Here is a 22,852-nt window from a genome sequence, read left to right as displayed (position 1 = left end):
TCAAGTAATACTTTGTCATTTCCTGAATTCAAAGGCCTCCAAAGAGCACGGACCCTGTTCCTAAATGGGACCATTCAGGGAAGGAGGGAGGAAGGGCCGGGGGAGAAAAGATGCACAGTACTTTTTTACATAAACGAAACTTAAGCATTTCCAAAAGGACCAGCAGCTTAGCCCTCTACCATCAAATCTGAACTGCAGGACAGGAACTTTCCCCAGCTCTAAACCACACTGCTCAACCTCGGCAACTGCAGAAGGATAAAATGGAAGTAAACTGAAAATACACTTGGACGCAATTTTTGGTAACCACTTCTGGTTTCACTCTCAGACCTCAGATTTCAGAAATGGAAGCACACAGACATTGTTATTTCTGAGATACCCATACATTTCGGTAACAGTCGGATCATAAATGATGAACAAGAATGACTTAAAAATAAACCAGACTTCATCACTTGTATTCCAGGGAATGAACCAACACAATGCAGGCCTGGCCAGGAGCACCTTCCTTTGAAAGTCAGGGCAGAGCTTGACTCTACCCTCCAAGGCAGGACAGCTCTTGCCAAGGCTCATCTCCAGCACAGATGGGTTAACAGAGTTAACATCACTAAACCCAGGAATATTTTTGGTACAGTGTCCCCTCCCCAACCCCCTGAACAGAAGCCCAACCCTGGGGACTGCATCAAACAACACAGTCCCAAATATTAAAGCAATTACAGATAATAGAAATCCTTCACTTTCTACACCCCAGGCTGCTTCAGAAAGCACTGTAACAAACAGGAACAAAACATTACAAAGTTACCGAGACGAAAAGATGAAATCTGATCTCTTTAGACTTTGAGGTACATTGTCAGCAGTTGGGTTATCAGTCTCCAGAGTTAAAACAGATGCACCCTGTGTGACTGGACGGCACACCGAGGTTCTTGGAAGACAATCCCGTTCTCCCTACCGCAGTGTCCGAGGGATTCGGCTCCACCTCCCCGTCCCCAGTGCCAGGGCTCCCAGAGCTGGGCTGAACTGAGCAAACTCGGGGTGGGGAAACGAGTGGAGTGTATATAAATAATTCACAAACTGGTTTGTGCAAATTTTTTTTATTTCCACATTTATATCACAACGTGTCCACTTAAAGGACCAAATAGCAAAGTTGCTCCCTTCTGCATCCCAGGAACACAGAAGTCTAGTTACTGTACATTCACTAAGGCTCTTTGTTTTTGCAAATTGCGTTTATGATGGATATCCATAAGGCAAACAATATCTAAAGGAATGGTAACAAGTATATTTCCAGCATACAAACAGGCTTCCTTTTTCCCTCTCACAGTACAGTTACAAACTTGTAGCACCCTCATTACATTTAGATTCTAGAAAAGGTGATTTTTCTTTTTTTTTTTCTTTTTGTCTTTTTGTTTTTTTTGTCTTTTTGTTTTTTTACCTATAAGTTTGCAGGAAGGGAAAAGGAGGAAAAATATTTGGCTGGTGGCGGTGGGATCAAAAAATATCGTTAAACATCTAGTTTTTGCAGCATTTCTCAGAGACTGGATTTAAACTGAAACCAGACTAAAATATGTGGATGCCTATGGAATGTTGAGCTGAAGCTGGTGGCCCAGCCTGCAGTGCAACACCTGCTGTTTAAAACCCAATCTCCGTACCACATGACTCTTAAATAACGCAATCATGTTCAGAGATGTGACAGAAATAAAACTACAGTTTTTGCACATTGTCTCTCGAATATCTCACTGCCAAATAAAAACCCAAATCAAGTCAAATAAATAGATGCATATTTTGTTAAGGTAACTTCCACAATTTTTCTCTGTACCTGCCTGTAATAAGTTTCCGGCATTCAGAAAGTGCTGGAAATCCTCTTCACTTCTTGGGGACTAACACTTTTTATAGCTGGCTTGCCATAGAGTTTTGAACTCAACTGATCAACCTTCGTATGCCTTCCTTTGCAATTGTTAGTAAACTGGTAGCAGCATTTCACAAAAGGAGAATTTAAAGGAACGAGCTGGAAAGGCCCAGCTCCCTCCCCCCCTCTGCTCGTGGGGCCTGTTTGTCCAGGACAGGAGGCTCTCTCCAGCTGGAAGTGGCATCGTGTCTGCCAGTTCTGCTAACTGCAGGTGTAAAAAGCATGGCTAGCAGAACTGCTCTCAGTCTAGGCAGACGTAAGGCAGGATGTTCAACCTCCCATCATCCCCGTGTGGATCTAAGGATATGCACTGTGTCCAATCATACCAGTTACCCTGTGTGTCATAACAACCGTTCACGCCTGGCCAGTTGTGGTCACGTATTCTGTCGAGGTCATCGCCCGTGACCTCTCTGGTGACCCCAGGCAAGTCTGTAGGTTTGCTGTTAGGAGCTAGAACGTGAGTCTTTCTAGCCTCTTTTCTAGTGCTTTCCTCCTGCTTTAAATACTCAGACATGAAGTAGTGAGCTCCTGGAGTCTGGACTCCTGATGAAGACAGCAAGCTACTCTGTCTGTTTAAATATGACTGAATGATTTCATTTCTGGACAACTCTTTCCAGTTCGTTTGTTCAAAGGGGCTTTGCAGGTTGGGTTTTTGCTCCTGCTTTTCCGTTTCTGTCCTGTGCTGTTCAGTAAGTGCAGGGATTTCTACCTGCAAAGGATCTTTCGGTGTTAAAGGTTTTATCTGTCCTGTCATGGGATCAAAAGTGAGTTTTCTCTCTTTTAACCTCACAGGTTTCACACCCCCTTCTATCACGTGCCCATCCAAGTTGACTGTATAGTCTCTGGGTCGGTACCTTTTCTTCTTTTTGCTATCAGACCCTGAAGCAGCATCGTCACTGTCCATTCTGGAAGTGTCCTGTGGGAAGCCCGTGTGTGATTCCCCGGGGTGGGCTTTGCAGCCGGGAGCCGTGTGCTGCTGAAGTGTCCCTGCTGTGTGCCTGTGCTGGCCCTCGGGGGCTCCCTGCTGCTCCTGCCAGTGCTGCGCCGCCTCGGGGGCCGCCTGAGGAGGGAACTCCAGTCTCTTGGCTGGCATGGGAGGTGTGGATGGTTGCATCAGGGATGGCGGCGGCGACGGCACCGGTGCGGCGTCTGCCAACTGAGACCTTTGAGATGGACTGGGCATCGAATCCTTTGGTGAGTACGTGGTGTGCTGCCGAGCAAAAGTATCATGCCTAACGTTCCTGGGGCTAAAGGAGGAGCAGCGTGGGCTCTTGGGCTGGTGGGGGCCCGTGGCTTCTTCTGATTTATCATGCTGCTGAAGCACTGCAGTCTTTAGTAACGAGGAAGTGCTTGAAGGTTTTACAAGTCCTGGAGAACTGGTGTGAGGTTTTACAGCATTTACTGGGATCTTATTGTGTTTATCGTTTTCACTGAGATCTGTCCTGCTGCTTTCAGGCCCTGCGTGTAGGTTTATGTCTACAGGACTAGGAAAATTTTCAGGACTACCTCCAATTCCATTGGTTGGAGGGGGTGAAGAGTTTTGTAATACTTCATGACTAGCTTTGGAGACCTTTGGGGGAGGAGGGCCCTGATGCCCGTCCCTGTGATCACCTTTCCTTTTCCTATTTCCCAATTTCTCTGTTTTTGGAGAATTTAGTTTCTGGATATCGTTCCTGTTTTTCAGTTCGCTGATGGGCTTGGCGCCGGGCACAGCAGGAAGTTGTGAGTCTGGTTTGCAGTTGTGAGCGCCTCCATTCGCTGATCCTGGCGGGTTGGGCAGCCCCCTTGGCACTGGCTCGTTCTGGGTTACGGGTTCTATCAACTTCTGCCAATTCCTCAGCAATTTCTTGGCACGTTTGGCAAGTTCCTCATTGGATGTCTTCTTCCTCACCTCATTGATAAGCCTCCCGAGTCTGGTTTCCTACAAAGACAGACAGGGTGGTTTACAAACACGTATCATTCCAAGCAAAATTCTTAAGGAATGTTTCTGCTTTGTAATGCTCACCCCTGAGAAACACCTGGTTGAAAACACTAAAGATTTAAGTGTTGAATTAATCTTTTTTGGAAAGGATTAGTCCAGTGCTCTGCCACGCAACATGAAACTGAGTGTAGGTTTCAAGTCACACTGTCTTTATTCCCTGGTAAAAGCAGGAGAAGTGGCAAAAACAACAGAAAGGAAATCTTTAATGAGAAAAGACCATAAGAATAAGGGTGCAGGTTCAGATTCGAGGGGAAACGCAGCACCCAAAGGTGTGTGTGTTTATCACAAGGCAGTATAAGACCTGCAGAGAGAGAAAGAGAAAAGAATTCCAGGATCTTTGCCTGTTACAGTAACTCGTTAATAATAAAATGTTCCATTTGACAAACCTGACTACCAGGTGTGAGTTGTGTCCTACCTTTTTCCTCCACCTCTCTCCTCTCCCTTCACTTCCCAGCCTCGTGGAAACGTATGAAAAAGCCATTTAAACAACATTCCCAGGGTGTCCCAAGGTGGTTTCATGAGCGGAAGGAAGTGTTTGATTGTTCCCAAAGCACATTTGAAAACAAAGAACTGTTCCACAAGTCAGATTTCTTAAGAAAAGTACTTCAAAGGAGAACACAGACCAGACTGTGAGAGAAATATGCAACCTGCTGTCAAAGATACGTTGAAATACAGGTGGAGTTGTAATTAAGCAACAGTTAAAAGCATGAACACCGCTGATTTCAATGCAAAGAGTGAAAAAGAAATACATAATTCAGCCATAAAACTTCTTTGGACTGTTTGTATGAGTGACCAGTGAGAGTTCAGCTCTCCCTACACCTGACCTCACCACAAATATCAGGCCTTGAAACCTGCTTAACTGCATTTAAGATTAATTTAGCAGATCCAGAGCAACTCTATTCCTATTTCAGATTTTAGGTGCTTGGTCACCAAATGTCTGCAAAGGTGACCAGAACTGCCGGGTGATATTGCTGAGTGCAAGAGAATTAATCAGTGGCAAGTGATGATTAATGTAGTGCCCTGCACAAACAGGAACTGTGCTGCCCAGAATACTGATCTGGGCCCAGAAAGGATCCCTGTGTTCAGCGAGATGTCGGAAACAGCACGAGAGGGACAAAATAATATCTTAATTGTGAATCATTTGCAATCCATCTATTGTTTCCAGAAAAGCTCCGATGGAAATTAGAAAGGCAGGAAAAAGTCCTTTTATGCACATAAAAAAATCATTTTCAGAGGGTGACATACCTCAAGTGCCTCTTTGGTAATGGGATATTTCTCCAGGCTGGAGATCACTTCCAGCACTGCCACCATGTTATGGATCTGCAACAAGGAAGACAAAGTCACTTCATGTTTCATGTACTGGTCTTAGTTAACAAATGTAATTTAAGACCTTCCACTTTATAATTGCTGGAAGCATTAATCACCAACTGCTATCAGACTGTCTGGCTTTAGGGAGCTGATTGTTCAAGGAATAGGGACAAGGACACTTTTACTGACCTAGTTGGAAACTGCAGGAGCTGTAACAAACACACTCTTATGTAAAACCCAAGGAAACAGTGGCAGTAAAACTGCTGTGACTGAGTAACAGAGTTCTGAGACCCCTCTGCAAAGCTTCAATTAACGGCGCACACCTAACGGGAAGCAAGTGCCAAGCGGAGCAGGAGCATGAAAGGGAAAGGTGGAGTTCAATCCTTCAGATTTACCCAAGCACTGCTCTGCAGCTCCACTGCCAGAATCACTTCCTGCACTGCACACAGGAGTTCCAGCCTGCAGGTCCCTCCTCGGGCCGGGGCTGTGCCCAGCAGGTGTCCCCAGACCACCAGCCCCAGCCTCAGCCACTCCACCACCCCTTGCTGGGGCTGGACATGGGGAGGAGGAACTGCACAACCCCACATCCCCTGAAAAGGAGAGGATCAGGTTCTGTGATCACAGCTGTGCATCCTGCACATCCTCAGCACATGTGTGATTTTAATGGTTTCCATCAGAAACCACACACTGCACGTTTTAGGGGCTTGGCTTAGGGGTAAACATGGCAGTGCTGGGTTGGACTCATTAATCTTGGACTGCTTTTCCAGCCCAAACCAGTTTATGATCCTATAGAGAGATCTTTGTTTCCATTACCTGATGTTAAGAGCGCTGAAACCTGGAATTTCTAATTCACCTTTGGAGATAGATTTAAAAGATAAGCAAAGGAAAACTTGAATCACACTCTCATTTATTGCTTAATTGCATTTGTGACTCAACTGGATGTGCAGTGCATGTGAGAAAAATCTCTCAGCAAGAACCTCTGCAGGGATCCCACATCATCCTGAAACCTCATCAGGAGCAGCATCATCATCATCATCACCAGGCAGCTCTGCCCTCGCAGCCACACACCCCCCTGCACGACCCCTCCTCTTAAAAACACTGACTGGCGTGAGAATTGACTTTTCCACGTCAGTTCTGCTCCACCACTAAGATCCCACAGGAACCAGGAGCTGAAGTCTCCTCCCTTCAGAAAACCTTGGGCTCAGAGCATGTTTTGTCCATCCCTGCAGGACTGTTTAGTGCTATTTAGGAGTTTAATGTTATTTAGGAGATACCTGGGTAACACTGTCAGTGATGAAACACTTGTCCTGATTTTTTCCTGATTCACTTTTATCAAACTTATGTTTGAAGTCCATGCAGGCTTTGAATAATTCTTACTCCTATAGGGTGTAAAACCAACTCCAGGCCAAAGATGAATTAATTTGTCCTGATTCTTTCTTCACTCTGCAGATATTTAAAGCCCTACCATGAGGTCAGGCCTGGTAAAACTCTGCTTAACCTTTAGAGCAGCAAGAGCACCTATTCTGACATATTTTAGTTCTTATTATTTCACTTCAGTGCACTGACTTTCTTCCATGTTCCGACCCTTGCCCTGCCCTCAGAGCCCAGGAAGGACAGTTTAGCACCACAGTTTAAGCAATACACAACATCAGGGTTGGTTTTTTCAGTTTTTAGAACCAGAGCCCTTAGAATAGTTAAAGTTCAATTCTGGGAGTTTCCAGACAAATATTTTTACACTTGCAAAACACGATACTCTCCTTCCCAGCACATATTTCAGACTATGAATTACCAGAGTGAAAAAGGCTCTGTTGCACACACCATTAACTGGTACAATTATTTTTTTGCAGTTACTGGTAATCCCCAAATATTCATTATCTAAATGAAGAACTGATGGCAAAAAAAGGGTCACTGGCCTATCGGAAGGTGAAGAGGGGGAAAGCGATACGTCCATGTGCACACACACCTACAGAAAGGAGAAACTGGTCAGGGAATTTCCAGTCACAGCTTTGCCTTTGTCCAACACCCCCAGGCACACACCAGTGGATGCCCCAAATGCTAAACCCCAGCAGCACTGACAGGCTGTGAGTTCCCTCCCTGCTCTGGGGGACACGTGGTGCCAGTTAAGGACAGTGAAAGTGGCCTTGCACCCTCAGCTCCTGCTGGAACACAAACCACCCATTTTGGATTCCTCACACATTTGTAACCAATTGAGAACACGCTGTCACAGAGCAACTGCTGAGCAGAGCACGAACATCTCACACCCCAGACAACTGCCAGCAGCTCCTCTCATTTTCCCTTTTTTTTTTTTGACCTGTAGAGAAGCTTAATTCTATGAAAATAAATACATAAAATGTTCAAGCACGTTCAACAACTTCTCCCTTCCCCTTGTGTAGTTTTCTCAGAATGTTCCATCCAAAGTGGCATAAAGAGAAGCTGATAGCAACAATCATATTTGCCTATTTTAAAATAACACATATTATGAAATTTCTTGTAGTGCAGTCAAACACAGTGATGGAAACAAGAGGACCTCCCAAAACACCTCAGGTATCACCTGTTCATGGGAAGACACTGTAGAGGTAACAGCAGCACACGCATCCTGCACACCAGTACCTTCACCTTAAACCAGCTGCTACAATAAAATTCATACAATGTCACATAACCAACCCGACAATAATGTCACCAAACCTGCCAGGAGACCACCCTGCTTTGAGCAGCACCAGAAATGATCATTTATTATCACAAAGGGCTACTGAAGATGCTTTTTGGGAACAGAACAGACAGGTAAAGTGCCATGGAGCAGAGCAGGACAGGGAATTCAGCCCCACTCCCTATGGACACTGAGCTGTAACTGCCCAGGTCAGTGACTCAGGAATTTGCATTTTAGTTTCTATGTGCCTCTGTCTGCTCACACTGCAACCCCTAAGTACCCCCCAAAACAACTCCCAGAACCCCCATTTAGGAGCTTACAGCAAAGAGCTCAAAATAATTGAAAAGTAATTGATAAGGTGTTCCAAATTCTCCCATGCTGCTCCCCTGCTGGGAGCACTGACTGCTACACAGACTAATTCACTCAAAAGTTTACTGGAGAACATCTGCTTTGAGGCATCCACGATAATCCTTTCCAGCCAACCCTAATGACAGCCACAGAAAACAAATCTTATTTATTCCATGCAAGGCTCCTTAAGTCATCCAGCCATTCAGCCAGACTCTGGAGCTCACTATTGCTGAGATCTTTTCCAAGTTAAGCACTGAATGCTTTTACTCCAGCCTCAGACAAAAGCAGGGGTTTCTGAACTCTCAGGAAAAGATCAAGAAGTTAAATTTTCTTTTCTTAACTGCCATCTTAATCTTATTTCAGCATTTATAAAACAGGACTAAGTCGGTGACTAATTTCAGGGTGTTACACAGCAGTTCCAAGGGGTTTTGGGGAAGGTTGAGGTGCAGCTGTTCCCTCCCACCTCCACTTCCACCAGGAAATCTGAAAGCAGCAGCAAGCTCAGCATCCACACAAGCTCTCCCACCACTTCCAGGTGCTGGGATGTTTTCTGTGGGACCAGCACACTCCAGGGGATGCTTTGATTCTCTTCCTTCCCTTACACGCCAGCCCAGACCCCAAAACCAACGTGAGCACCCCCAGAACACCTTCCTGTCCTCCTGGGGACTGCCTGGACACACAGCACAACCTACACTCTCTCACTGCAGCCTGAAAAACAAATGTTACAGAAACTTTCTATTGCAGACACTCAAATAAAGCAATGATCTCCTTTTTTTTTTAATATTTCATTAGTTACTGTTTCCCAAGATATTTGCATGCCTGGCTAGACCGTGATAAATAACAAACCAGACCTGAGTTAACTGGAGTAGGAGGAGCAGCTCTTTCTGTGTAACATGAAAAACTCAATGCACAATTCCAAAAAACCCCTGCTCATGCAGATTCCTGCTTTTCAGGTAGAAAGGCTCTTTTCAACCACAAAGTTCAGGTAACAGGGCTAAAAGGCATAATTTGATACAGTAACATCATCCTTCAGGGTCACATTAGTGCCTTCACAAGTTTCTAAAGGATACTTAAACTTGGCCTGGAGTTGCCCATCACTGACAATCCTCTAAAACCAAAGTTTAACACCACCATCCTCCTGAAATCACAGTTTACAACAATCACAGCCTGACTCCACCACGGGCATGGTGAACAGAGCACACAGGTATCACAACACCCTGCTTTGGAGAGAAGGTATTTGCCATCACACTTAACTACTTCATCAGAACATCCAGAAATACTGAAAATTTCAATGGTTTCCAAGAAAGTAGTTCTGCATCACTGTCCCACCTGTAGCACCAAAGCAGTGTGACAGAAGCCAGCAGAGAAGTGGAGACACTGTGGGAGACTGAGCAGGTCTTTTTTCTTCCTACAAACACAAATCCAGGTGTCTATTGCCAAGCTGGAGGTTTCTGGTGGCAGTAAGGTCCAGACAGAAGTTCACAGGAGCATTTGTACATTTTTTTGTCTTCCCCCTGCTCCAGGGCTGTGTATCTCCTCAGGGAGTGCAGGAAAACGCTCAAGAAAATCCCAGGTTCAAGGTGAATATTGCAGGAGAGGCCAGGGAGGCAGAGCTGATTCCCAGGAGGTGCAGTGCCTGCTCCAGGAGTGGTGGCATGGCTGGTGTTCCTTCTCTTGGAGCTCTCAGTGTCACCTGCAGCCCAACAGCAGCTCCTGCCCCAGACTGGGGTCCCCCCTCAGTGTCACACCTTGCCCCAACACTGCTTTTGCAGAAAAGCTACTTTGCTGCACAATAATCTAGAATATGGAATAAGAAGTGAGGAGAGACAAGTTGCTATTCACAGGAGGCTTTATTTAAATGTGACAACAGCAATACAGCGGTGCAGAGTTTATTTAGCACTTTGTGTAGGAACTATGAGATACCAGACACTGACAATACACACCACCAACAGAAAATTGCCTTGTCATTTGTTCAAAGGTACAGACCAAACACACCAAGTTAGAATTCAGGTTACAACCTGCTGGTATTTAGTTCAGTTCCCTTGCAGCTGATCTATTAACAGTTCCCCCTAGCCCCAGTGTGACACGATGTTGTCTAAAGATAGGGAACACGAGATACTATTCACAGACACAACATACCAAAAAGATGACCATGCACTACTTTGCTCATATTATTGAAAATGTCTCAAAGTCAGTTTGCCAAGCAAAGGTCCAATATTAACCAGTACACAAAAGATATTCTTAAAGGTGGATGCCAGTTTTCTAATAGTATTTAGTAAAACAGATCTTTAAACTTGAAGGAATCAATTATTTGGGTTGAAAGTCATTCACTGGGAGAATCTTCTATGACAGAGAAATTCCTGCTTTGAAACCTGATCAGAAATTTGTGCTGCAAAACAAGGGGTAGAAGAAATGCTCCTTGAGTACCAAGAACAGTCCAAAGAGTGACCAGGCACAGGAAGGATTATCCACACCTCTGGACTTAAAACTCCCAGACTACTTTCGAGAGTCAAAGCAATCTGCATATATTTTATTTGTACTTGGGTTTCACTTAATAGCAAAGTAACATCATCCTGTACATGCTTTACAAAGCCAGGATCATCAAATGAGAGTAAGGTCAGATTCCAATACAATTCCACAGTGCAAAGAAACCAGTGGGCCTGAAATATTTCCCCTGCTGCCTCCTGGCAGTGCCCACGCACATCCCTGAGCTGGGCAGACACCACAGCAGCCAAGAGAATGAGAGGAGCTTGCCAGCACAAAGCAGAGCTTGCCCTGGCACTCACAAAGGGCCTCCAGACACAAATCCACAGCAGCTGGGAGTGCCATGAACGCTCCAGCTCTTCTCTGCGTGGCCCATTCCCAGGGAGGCACCCAAGGCCCCTGGCACAGCAGGAACAGACTCCAGGCTGGGCCAAGGCAGGGGAAACCACCCAACAAAAGGAGCACCCGCTGGAGGAGGATGGTACAAGAGGTAGTAAAACACTGACTATGAAGACAAGACACACCTCCAGTTCCCTGCGCTACAGGAAAAGGTCTTCAAGGCAATTAGAAAACAGCAACAGTGAAACACTTTTCTCCATTCACGTTTATTAGCCAGCAACTGAAAGGCATTTTTGTTACTACAGAGAGAAATACCTGTCTGTCGACTTCAACAGTTACTAAACATTTTGTACAACACCATAGAATCATGACTGTAGTGACAACCCTGAGCTGCAGATGTACAGAGAAGATCCACTGCAATATGACCCCCACAACTTCTTTTTCCACACCCCACAGTAAACCCACCCCACCAGACTGAGAAGATCGACAAATAAAAATCCATTAGCCTGATTTTAAAGAACCCAGCAGCCAAAGAGGCTACATGAAATACTATTCAATTGGCAAAAATTCTGAAGGAACAGAGCAAGAACCAGGGAGCACAACCCCAGGCAGCCACTGCCACTGCTGGTGGCATCCACCACAGCACACTGCAAGCAAGATCATTTAGTGTTGTTTTCCAAGCTGTAAGGAATGACAGAGGAATCAAATTCAGCTGGAATTACATCTTCATCTCAAGCTGCAACAGTGCAAGAAGAACATACACCAAGAGGAGGTCAGAGGACAGCATGATAACGTTTTGAAAACATGGTTAATAACATAAAGTTGAAGTTTTCATTTCACGCAGTATTGAAAAAATAGAAAAGGGACACATGAAGCTTGAAATAAGCCTTCCTATGCATTATTAGTCATAATAAAGAAATGTTAATCAACTGTTTTTATGCTCACTGGCCTAATTTGCAACAAGACAAATACTGATTGCATATAGAAATAACCAGTGAGCTACCAGTGCACTCAAAATAATCTCTCCATAGTCTCCTGAGCCACTGTGGAGGTTTAAGAACAGATTAGACACGTCCAGAAGGAGCTGTTTCATGAAGGTGATGGACCACATGAAGTCCCTTCCAGCCATGCTCCTACACCTGGGGAACAGACACTGAACTAGAAGGAGCACAACCACATCACATCCTTTCCATCTACTCCAAACTAGACTCAGAGCAGCAATTCAGAATTGTCCTCTCAAAAAGATCCGTACAGGTAACTCTAGGAAACAGCTTGTATTGTAAAAGACCTACAAATTCAACACTTCCAACCTCACTGCCCCAGCAGTGTGCTCCATGTGATCCCAAAAGAAATGCCCAAGGTTTCTCTCCCCGCTCAGGCTCTGTCATTGCTCCCTGTCACCATTTCAGCCACCTCACACTCACCCTCGCCACCCCTCAATCCCTGCACTGCTGCTAAGCACATCCAGCTAGGATACAGTTTCCTTGTCTACAGGATAATCATTTCTCCTTCTCTTCCCCCTGTACAGAAACTTCAACCAGACAAATATTGGTAGTTATCATTTATTACAAGCCATAAAGTAAAGTCCAAAATTATTGCTTCAAAATTTAGAGAACCATAAAATGACGTTGCCGTGCAAGTAAAGTCACAGGAACAACTGGTCCTACTTCAACAAGACAGAAATGCAGTTGGATGATTATTCAGGCAGAATAACACAGAATATGTAGAAAATCCAGCCTTAAAATGTGCCCCTTCTGAGTCATCATGATCTTGGGGCTTTCTGCTTAAGGAACTCACCTGAACTCTCTGTTGGTACCTCCCTGGGTTAAGGTAAGAGCACAGTGAGGTACCACAGGACCCCTAAAGGCATCACCTGGACAGAACCATTCTGTGACCACCTGCTCCATCTTCATCCACTCCAGAGAACTGGTGAGCATTTCAAATCATGTAATGTGCATTTAAGGACTGGATAATAAGGGGTCCAGAGCTTTGTGAAGTTCCTAAACATTATTTTACCCATCCCGTGAAGTATCTACTCAGAGCTGTCAACAGAGAGCAGTTTATATCTGAGTGCAATTCAGAAAGGCCCTACTAATGTCCCCACAATACAGAATTTTCACTCTTTTTTAAAAAGCAAAACCATTTACCACTATATCAGTGTACTTTAAATGCAGCAGGCCAACTTTTCTCAAATTTCTAGGGAAGTTTCTCAGCTGATTCCTTAAATGACAGAGGAGGCTGAGGTGAATACAATGTTGAAGTCTTCATGGAATGTTTTAATTCATCACACCGAAGTGCAAGATGCTCATGTAACTGCTCATGAGAGTTTAGGCATGGTGTGTTTGTTTACAAAATCTGAGAAAAATAGCATTACAAATTGGGGGAAGTTTGTGGAGAAGTCACTGTATCCTTTCAACAACTGTTACCAATAGTGAATTCTTGTCAGCACACACCATAAACAAGTTTTATGGATATGGGAAAAAAAAATTGAAATCAATTTACACATCTCCTAGAATTACTGCTCTCCAAATTGTAGATTAAACACTGCTGCCAGTCAGCCACTTCCAAATACCTCTATTCTCTGAAGGCTGTGTCACCTCAGGACAATGTCACCTGTCAGGAAAGCAAAGCCCCCCAGTAATCCCTGGAGAATATTTGGCCATTCCAGCCACTGGCACAATCTTCATCAGCTCCTTGGAAACAAAATGCCTTCTCTACCTTTGGCTGGGAAAAAAAGTCTTCCCTGGAGGAAGGTGAGCATGGAGCCTTCTCAGCTCAGGGTTTGTAAAAGCAGCTCCACTCAAGCCAACTGCCCCATGTGGTCATGGCAGGACCAAGGAACACGGTTCTCATCTGCATTTCTTTAATATTTAAACACAGAACCTGGAATTGTGGAATCCCAGACTGGTTTGGATTGGAAAGGACCTTAAAATCCACCTCATTCCACCCCCCTGCCATGGGCAGGAACACCTTCCACTATCCCAGGCTGGTCCAACCTGGCCTTGAACACTTCCAGGGATGGGGCAGAACATTCATGAAGCTCCAACCTGGCCTGCTTATTTCTAACCTAGTGGCAAAAAACTTCTTAATTTCCAGTTCAGAAAGCCACAGTGAAACTTAACTTAAGCCTCCTGGCAGCCTGTCTTGAAAAGTCTAGCGAAGGGAATACCAAGGCAAAACCCCAAAGCTCCCATTTTGACAGACAAACTCTTCCTCACAAGACAAGGGACACTGAGTTTTCTAGGATGCAGCCAGGCTCCTGAGCATGTGCTCAGCTCATGAGCTGCAGGCATCCACCTTCACAAAGAAATCTGAAACATCACCTCTTGCATCTTCCCCTCCACCTCACTGTGCTCAACTCTGTTCAAGAATTAGCTGTGGATTAAATACAATCAACTCCAAGGATTAAATACAATACTGGAATATTATTTTTTCCTGGAACTTTCAGGATGACAAGTTATATAGAGACATCCCCCGTCCTTTCCTGCTGCAGTTAATTTACAGAGCACAAGAAATGTTATGTATTGACCTGCTCAGAAAGTGATGGCTTGAGTTACAGACATCTGTAGATGTGCTGGAAGTCTGTTCACCAAAGACAATTTATGACTGTGCATCACCAACCTGAGAAAACACCGTGTGCCTCTACCTTCCACAGCTTAAAAAAAAAAAAAATCAAACCCTCCAGACCTGTACTATAACTGTGATACTCTGCAAGCTGATCCTGCATGGAAACTATGTGAGAAAGCAGCTCCACAGAAGAGCTGGCTGTCACTCTGAGACAAGACTTCCACCTCTGCACAGTCGTCTCCACAGCTCAAAGTTTGAAAACACGCCCAGCTGAGTGTGTCCCTGAATCCCTTGGATGCAGGATCCCTCCTCCCCAGCTGCTGGGTTAGTTAACTCTGTTCACTAAAACAGAGCTAATTATGCTTTACTTCCAGTGACTCCTCAGCAGAAATTGCTACCACTGACTGTTTGGACATGCTGAAAATTGTACACTTTGATATTAACAATCACACTCAGGCACGCACTGCTGCCCTGTGAAAGCTGTGCCCCTGAAAACACCAACTCACTGCCGGGTTTTAGCAGATTGCACCTCAAATTAAAGCAATTTGCTGGCACTTAAATATTATTCCAAACACCAAAAGCATGAATTACCCACAGAAAGAGTAATTTAGCTGTTAGAACACTGAATAAACAAACCTACATTTACATTACACTGAATGTGAGGCACTTACTTACCTTTACCTTAAATTATTTCTTTAAAGACCAATTGTAAAAGTGGGACCACATCCTTCCACATTATAAAGACCGAAGGAGTATATTTGGTGTTATCACCAAGCACATAACTGGTGAGAAGAGATAGCAGCAAAATGTTATCAGCCAAAACAGACATGTTTTTATGTAAAAAAAAAACCCAAACAAACTACACTGACATTAATTTTAACTCCAAACTTAATGTACTGGTGTAATTATGCCTTAAAAGCAGTGAATCTTGACTAACATCAAACTTCTGCAGCAGGCAGAATCAATTCCTCCTTCCCCTCCCCTGAAACTTTTGTGGTTCCTGAAAAAGAAAGAAACACTGATTGCCACCTGCAGCAGCTTCTTGAAGAAACTGGGAAAGGATCTCACAGGGAGAGAAAGCTTCAGCTGCAGTGGAGCTACTTTGATCAGGAGCCAAAGATGCCAGAATGACAGTGCTGTTGTGTCATGTGGCCACAGCAAAACCCCAAAGAGAGGCAACCACGCACACCTCATCACCCCTAAACTGGGCTCATCCTCAACTTACCGGACGAAACCCCCCCAAAAAGGCAAATTGGAATTCCCATCCCAGCCCCAGACTTCTGAAACACAGCCTAAGCTGAACGTCTTCCTATTTCCTAAGGCACAGGTTGGGTCCCTCTCCACGTGGGAGCTTTGGAGTGTTTTCCCTCCAGCCCCTGCTGGTGTCAGGCTCCAGGGCCTTGGCAGAAGGAGCTGATCCAGCTGGATCCCATGCCCATCCCAGCTCCAGCCCTGCCAGGATGACCTGCTCAGCTCCCTGCTCTCTTGGCTTCAAGGTGTGCCAAGGTGCACTCAAATGGCCTCACACAGGGTCCAGAACATCCCCAGTCAGAGCAGCTTGGGAAGGATCAGCCACAGGTCCTCTGCTGCCTGGGAAGTTTGCTCCAGCACATCTCCCCTGGGAGGACCCCCACCTTGCACACCAGCTGTCTGCTCCAAGCTGTGGCTCCTGGGGACTGCCAGAGGTTATTCCCCATATTTATAGTACCTACAAAATGTTGGTTCTTCCACTGAGGAGCTGTTTCATGGCTACACCAATAAAAATGTGTTAATGAGTTCTTTCCCTGCAGCCTCTGAGCATTCAGAGCGTTGTTTCCCACCAAGGGCCCACGTACAGCACGTGCAGACGGGTGCTTGCTGCAAAGTTTTATCATTTGGATTTAAAAAGGTCTTTAATGATCCCCTACGATGACCCAGTCTGACAAAGTGAGGGGGCTCAAGCTGCTCTAGGGTAGCCTGAGCTGCCACCACCCCACTGTCACCTCTCCTTGCCACACAATTCCCTAACCCTGTGCCAGGACTGCCACATCTCTGAGCCCAGGAGGAGCTGGGGCATGGAAAGGGGTCCCTGAGGAGCCCCTGTTCAGGTAGGGTTTGGCCAGGTGAGTTCCTTGGTTGGGTCAGCATAAGGGAGGGAACAAGAACAGCTGGAGGTGGGGACATGATCCCAGCAGCTCTCCCAGCTCCACTTGCAGCTTCAGCTGGTGTAAGCACAGGGGTTCAAGCCGAATCAATGCAATTTTTGATCATTTGGAGCATTGTCCACACAGCCTTTAGTGGGAAGGTGGTGGTTTACTCTTGAGTTGCAGAGCTGACTCATGACTTACAACTCAGGAGCATCCTCCTGGGCCGGCTGTGAAGATGTTTCCAAGCAGTTATTCCTGGACACATTCAGAGCCCCTGTATTGCTGCATGCCCACAAACACAGGATAATTCCAGACATCTGTGAACCACACACAAGTGACAGCAACAAAAAAAAGGCTCTGCAAGTGAAACTTGACCATAAGGCAGCCACTGTCACCTCAAAAAACCCAGACAGGTGTGGTTAACTTTTCCAGGTGACAACACCTCCCTCCTGCCAGGTCCCAAGGCAGCAGGGAAGCACCCAGGAAGCAGCAACATTCCACTCCTCATGGAATCACAGACTGGGCTGGGCTGGAAGGGACTTTAAAGCCCATCCCATTCCATTCCCCTCCCATGGGCAGGGACACCCTCCACTACCCCAGGTTGCCCCAAGCCCTGTCCAGCCTGGCCTTGGACACTTCCAGGGATCCAGGGGCAGCCACAGCTGCTCTGGGCACCTGGGCCTCCGCACCTTCACAGGATGCTGTTCTTTTCTGCTTCCAAACTCACTTACACACTTTAAGAGCCAATTCTGCTGCCAAAACTATTTGTGATGCACCCAAAGTTTTATCAAATAATTGAGCTACATCAAAAACAACCTGGGAAAAGATCCATACATTGCCTTTTTTTCTTCTTTAAATCCTGATGAATTCCTCCATTCAGTTCACCACATGATCCTGCACACATAAAATGGGTGTGTGGAGCAGGAATAAGAAGTGGGTGTTATTTAAATTGTCACTGCTGCCGAAACAAACACTCAAATTAGAGCTTCAGAGCAAATGACTACTGCCATCATCACTGCAACCTGGGGAGTTTCAAGGAATTAACAACTGAAAAGCAGTCTGGCATTCCCCTTGCTTTGACCCTTCAATTTAAACTCTCTGATATTTCTGTTCACTCAGATTTTGTCTTAGCAGCCTCAAAGTTCAGAATGGCCTCACTGCTGCAAAGGGCACTGTACAAATTGAAAGTTTTTAAACCTCCAACCTTCCAACCCCTCTCAAGAAGTGACAGCCTGCACTGCCACTAAGCAAATAAGCTGTTTCAGAAAGAAGTGGACAAGCAATATTCAAATCAACTGTACCATCACCCCCACACAGTGAATTCAAGTGAATCCAAGTGTTTGTAATAAAGAGCACTAAGAAACAGAGACCTCATTTAAAGTTATTATAAAAAAAACATGAACACAATGGGACTCTCTCCATCAGGCCCAAATCTTTTATCTGAAACTAAACCTTGACATGATAACAACACTTTAGACCTTGCACATTAGAAAATGCTCCCCAGCTCCCTGCATTTTGTCACACACCTGGAACAACCTGCTGCCTTCATGTACAAAACGTGAGACTGCTCCAAACAAGATGAGCTGCGAGTGAGGAAAGGGACAAAGAGGGCAAGAGGTACAACAGGTTCTCTGCACCTCCCTCAAAACTGCAAAGCTCATTAGGGCTTGCAGAAAAGGATAAAGCTCAAGCAAGAGCCATTCCTAGTCTACTTTCGCCCACACATAACACTTCCTGCATCCAAAGAAATCACTGAGACCCTCAGGAAGTGAAGCACCAGCTTTCCCTGCTTTCTATATTTATATTATTGCAGCAGTGCCCTGCACCTTCTTAAGACACTACTGGAAAGCACCTGTACCACTGGTGAGGGGGGTTTTGCCTCCAGCACCTTGGTAAAACAACCAACAGAGAAAACAGCCACGGGAGCATCTTTAACCATGCAACCTGTGCCAGCTGGGAGATCAGCCCATGCCAATGCACCACCCAACATATTCCAACACACAGGCCAATTAATTATTAATAATTCAGGCCATGGACCACTCCTGAAGGTCTGTGCAGCAAGCCCAGCTGAGGTACTGCATGAAGCACAGCCTGAGCTAGAGCCAAGCCCAAGCTCACAGGGAGCACACAATGCAGGCTGTTACTCAAACCAAAGCTGGGTTTGTGTCACAGAGGGGTACTAATGGCAAATAATGAAGTTATTATCTAATATTTAAAAACAGGAACAGATTGCTACATATTCAGCATGAGGAACCAGTTAATTGCAAGCACAATTCTAGCAGCTGGCTGGAAACGACAGGCTTGTCCACAGAGCAAAAACCAGTATTTCTCATTACTCCTGACATCAGGGAATTAACTCCCCCAGGAGCACAGAGCACGAGTTACCAAGGCAAAGGTGTTCTTCTGGGTGGAAGGGGTGGCTTCTCAGCCTTGTTCCCACCAGAAACAAGGAACATCTCCCCTGTTAGACCTCACAGAACAGAACTCCTGCTCTCCTCCGCCTCCTGCTATGTTCTCACAGAAGCCTTGGAAGGAAAGTGATGCTGGTACTCAGTGCTTAGGTCATGGAGCAGAAGTGGTTTGCCCATATGTTTCCTCGAGGAGAAAAGGCTGAATAAATGAAGACACAATACCAGACATCCCGGGTGGCTTCTAGGATGATGTAAGTTCTTTTAAAAATAGCTTATTTCTTATAAGTCTCCTTTGAAATAGTTCAGAATTTACACAGGTAACCTCTAAGTGTGAGAAACTAAGTTATAAATATATTCTGCAGCAATTACTAGAGGAGGTTCAAGTGCTAAACATGTATAAATTCAATATTGCTCCCGAGTCAGCAGGGCTTTATGGAGCAGCTGGAGATGAACAATCAGCACAGGAGATGATTTCCTGAGGCTAGCAGGTTCTGCAAGCTTGGGGAAACAATTATTTTGACCAGTTCAACCCAACAGAGGTAGAGAAACTTATGTCCTTTTTTTTTTTCCCATTTAAGGCATGACCTGTGAGTCGACCAAGATCCAACTAACCACTCAGGAATAAATATCCACAATGGCAGACTGTGTTAGGGAATTTAAGTGAAGCTTAAATTTGCAGACCCTACAGTAAAGCACCATGAAGAACCAACCATCTCCTCCCTCCTCAGCCCCATAGAACTGGACTGGTTTTGCCCATCTGACACCATTGGTGCAGCTTTCAGCCTCTCCAGCAACACACACACCAACTACACTGAAAAGCTTGAATTAAATCTAGGCCTCAAAGCTTGACCTTCTTGGTAAATGAGGAAGTCGGTGACAACAATGTATGCTGTAGGTTTGAACACAAGTAATTCTGTCAGGAGAAGATTCTAAGAGCCAGCAGAAAGTAGCTGGAGCTTTCCATGAGTCCCTGCAGGCACAGAAGTTCATTGCTGCACTGACTCTCCCAGCAGGAAAACAGCAGAGCAGCTTCTTGTACTTTCACCACGGTGTCCAAGTGTGATTAAACTCAAAATCAGCTCTGTAAGCGTGTTCAAAATGTAAGTTTTTCTTCCCTCTGTGCCAGTGACGTGCCAGGTAGTGAACAACCAACACCACCACATATTCCATGTGCTTTGGAGCCAAGAGTCTGAGCTCTCAGCCTGCACAATGAACCTCAGCTACACCACCTCTGCTCTCCTCCAAGAAAAGGTTAAACTGGAAGACAGACCCTGCCTACAGGCACTCTGGAACAATGGGCTGATTTTTCTGCCACCAATTATTGCCCTGGATAAGTATCAAGTATGTAGAATTATAATTTAACATACATCACTCCTAAACTTAAGGGGCTACTGACCTGTTGGGAGCTCTGGCCCCCCCTTGCAGGGAGCTGCCTGGTTATTTGGAGTCTTCTCACAACAGCATCCTGAAACATCAGCGTGTGGAGAAAGGGAAGAGTATCCATCACAAAATTGACTTCCTGGCTGCTTAGTTCTGCACAGCCACAGTGTCTGACAAAGTAACACCAGAATTAGGGTAACCACTGCAGCTGACAGTTCTGAAGTCAAAAGACACCACAGACCTGCTAGAATTTTATTAAAGTAGGTTGGCACTCGGTCTCATGTAGAGTGAAAAAATCTGCAGCCACAGAAAGAGAGCTCAGAGCTAACAGGATTCATGAAGTGCACTAACTGACATTTCAGCAAGATCCATGTTAAAGTACTGCAAACTCAGACAACGCTGACATTTAACAGCCCACAATTACCACCACGATTTGTTACTGTTACTCCAGTGTGTAACACTGCAGCTCCCCACAGATGCCCAGCCCAGGGGGTTCTACAGAACCTACAAGGCCAGAGTGATTTTTCTTCAGTCCCCATGACACAGGCTCTGGGAGGGGTTCCAAATGACAATAACTTTATTAGCTACTTTAGGACTTTCATGCAGGTCTATCACAAAAAAGCACTTGTTCAGACAGGAGCAGGTATGAGTTTAATAGAACCAAAGCACCATTTCACACACCCCAGCCCCTAAAATAACACGTACACATTCAGCCTGATGAACCAGAGGCTGCCCCTACAAACTGCAGATGGCCAAGACAGACCCACCTTGGCATCCTGCGGCGGTGAGCGTTGATCTAAGACTCAAAAATTGGACAGATTGAGGGCCCTGCAGTCCTCTCACAGTAATAAACGCCTAAGCGGAGAACTGCTTGGATGAGCCAAAAAACCCTTAAAAGGAGCAAATGATCCTTTGGATAACCGCCACTTAAGGCCACTTACAGGTAAAATACACGCTGACTTCTGTGCTTACACCACATCCCAGAAGAAGCACATAAGCTCATTACGGCGTTGCAGGAAGGGATAAAAGCGAAGACCGAGGCTGCTCGGTGCTGGAGCAGCTCCAGAGCCCCGCAGCCACCGCCGGAGCCCGGGGTTCCCCCCGGCCGCGGCCGGAGCGGCCTCGGGGCCCGAGGAACAGGTGGGCGCCCCGGAAGGTCCCGGCGAGCGGCGGCGGGGCCGGCCCAGAGCCCCCTGCAGGCCGCGCCCGAGCCGCGGCCTGGCGTGGGGAGGCGGCCGGGCCGCCCGCCGCATGGCCGGGCAGCACCGGCCGGGCCCGGGGCGCCGAGCGGCGGCGGGGCGGGGGCGGCCGCGGCCCTGGGCGGGCGGGGAGCGGCCTCCGGAGCCCCCGGCCGGGCGGCCCTGCGCTCCCGGCCCGGGGGCCGCGGGCGGGAGGCGCCGCCGGCTGCGGGACCCCGGGCGGACGGCGCGCCGGGAGCTCCGCGCTACCGCCGGCAGCGGAGGCTCCGGTACACCCGGGGCGGCCCCGGAGGAAGCCCCGGAGGCCCCGGGAGGGGGGAGAAAGGCGTCGCGGCGGGAGCGCCGGGCGGGGGTCGGCCCGGAGCGGCGGGGGCCCGCGGGGCCCGTACTCACGTTGCTCTGCGGGTCGATGGCCTGCAGCAGCCGGTCCCTGATCTGCTGCGGGGACGGGGCCGGAGCCGCTGTCATTGCCTGGGCGAAGCGGGGCGGCTGCGGCTGCGGCCGGGGCGGGCGGGCGGCGGGGCCGGGCCGGGCCGGGGCGGCGGCGGCGGCGGCTCCTCACTCGCCGGCGGCGGCGGCCTCGGGGAGCCGGAGGAGCATGTTCGCTCCCCGCGGGGCGGGGGCGGCGCGGGGGGCCGGGGGGAGCGGGCGAGCCCAGCGCTCCGCTCCGCTCCGCTCCGCTCGGGCCGAACGCGGGGCGCGCTGGGGGCAGGGCCGGCGCCGCGCGCGGCTCCCTGGGACGCGCCCGACGCCGTGACGTGCGCGCGCCGCGCCCCGGCCCCCGCCCGCCCGCCCGCACCGCCGGGGGCGCGCACCGCGCGTGCGCGGCGGAGGGCGGGCGGCGGCGGGAGCGCGCGTGCGCGGTGGGGGAGCGGGGCGGGGCTGGGGCGCCGTGAGGGGGAAAAGGGGGGGGGGGACGCGGGAAGAGGGGGAGACAGGGGCTGGGAACACGGGGACAGCGAACGGGGACCGCTGAGGGGACAGGGGGGACACGGGGACACGGGGACAGCGAACGGGGACCGCTGAGGGGACAGGGGGGACACGGGGACACGGGGACAGCGAACGGGGACCGCTGAGGGGACAGGGGGGACACGGGGACAGCGAACGGGGGCCGCTGAGGGGACAGGGGGGACACGGGGACAGCGAACGGGGACCGCTGAGGGGA

The 22,852-nt window shown here is 47.6% G+C and overlaps 1 protein-coding gene and 1 long non-coding RNA gene across 8 annotated transcripts; one reads left to right on the top strand and one right to left on the bottom strand.

The window, feature by feature from the left end:
- Nucleotides 1-1,069: 1,069 nt before the first annotated feature.
- Nucleotides 1,070-22,412, bottom strand: MED26 (mediator complex subunit 26). 7 transcript variants are annotated; one of them, XM_068173960.1, is made up of 3 exons: nucleotides 22,081-22,412; nucleotides 5,124-5,198; nucleotides 1,070-3,818 (listed from the first exon to the last, which is right to left on the bottom strand). In XM_068173960.1, the coding sequence occupies exons 1-3, from the start codon at nucleotides 22,153-22,155 to the stop codon at nucleotides 2,139-2,141; spliced, it is 1,830 nt and encodes a 609-aa protein (XP_068030061.1). In that variant the 5' UTR covers nucleotides 22,156-22,412; the 3' UTR covers nucleotides 1,070-2,138. The 7 variants fall into 7 exon arrangements, with proteins under 7 accessions (XP_068030061.1, XP_068030066.1, XP_068030063.1 ...); XM_068173965.1 differs by lacking the exon at nucleotides 22,081-22,412 and adding an exon at nucleotides 21,430-21,448; XM_068173962.1 differs by lacking the exon at nucleotides 22,081-22,412 and adding an exon at nucleotides 19,083-19,205.
- LOC137463059 (uncharacterized) lies at nucleotides 19,463-19,957 on the top strand. The gene is made up of 2 exons (XR_010993839.1): nucleotides 19,463-19,596; nucleotides 19,687-19,957. It is a non-coding gene; the product is annotated as an uncharacterized lncRNA (long non-coding RNA).
- Nucleotides 22,413-22,852: the final 440 nt, after the last annotated feature.

This window comes from Anomalospiza imberbis, chromosome 27 (assembly GCF_031753505.1).
Source record: "Anomalospiza imberbis isolate Cuckoo-Finch-1a 21T00152 chromosome 27, ASM3175350v1, whole genome shotgun sequence".
Classification (NCBI taxonomy): domain Eukaryota; kingdom Metazoa; phylum Chordata; class Aves; order Passeriformes; family Viduidae; genus Anomalospiza; species Anomalospiza imberbis.
This window is presented reverse-complemented; position numbering and strand designations above follow the sequence as displayed.

Coding starts and splice junctions, on each gene's coding strand:
- MED26 (XM_068173960.1), bottom strand. CDS start 22,155: ATGACAGCGGCTCCGGCCCCGTCCCCGCAGCAGATCAGGGACCGGCTG. Junction 5,199..22,080: donor CCATCGACCCGCAGAGCAAC/GTGAGTACGGGC, acceptor TCCTTGTTGCAG/ATCCATAACATGGTGGCAGT. Junction 3,819..5,123: donor TTACCAAAGAGGCACTTGAG/GTATGTCACCCT, acceptor CTGTCTTTGTAG/GAAACCAGACTCGGGAGGCT.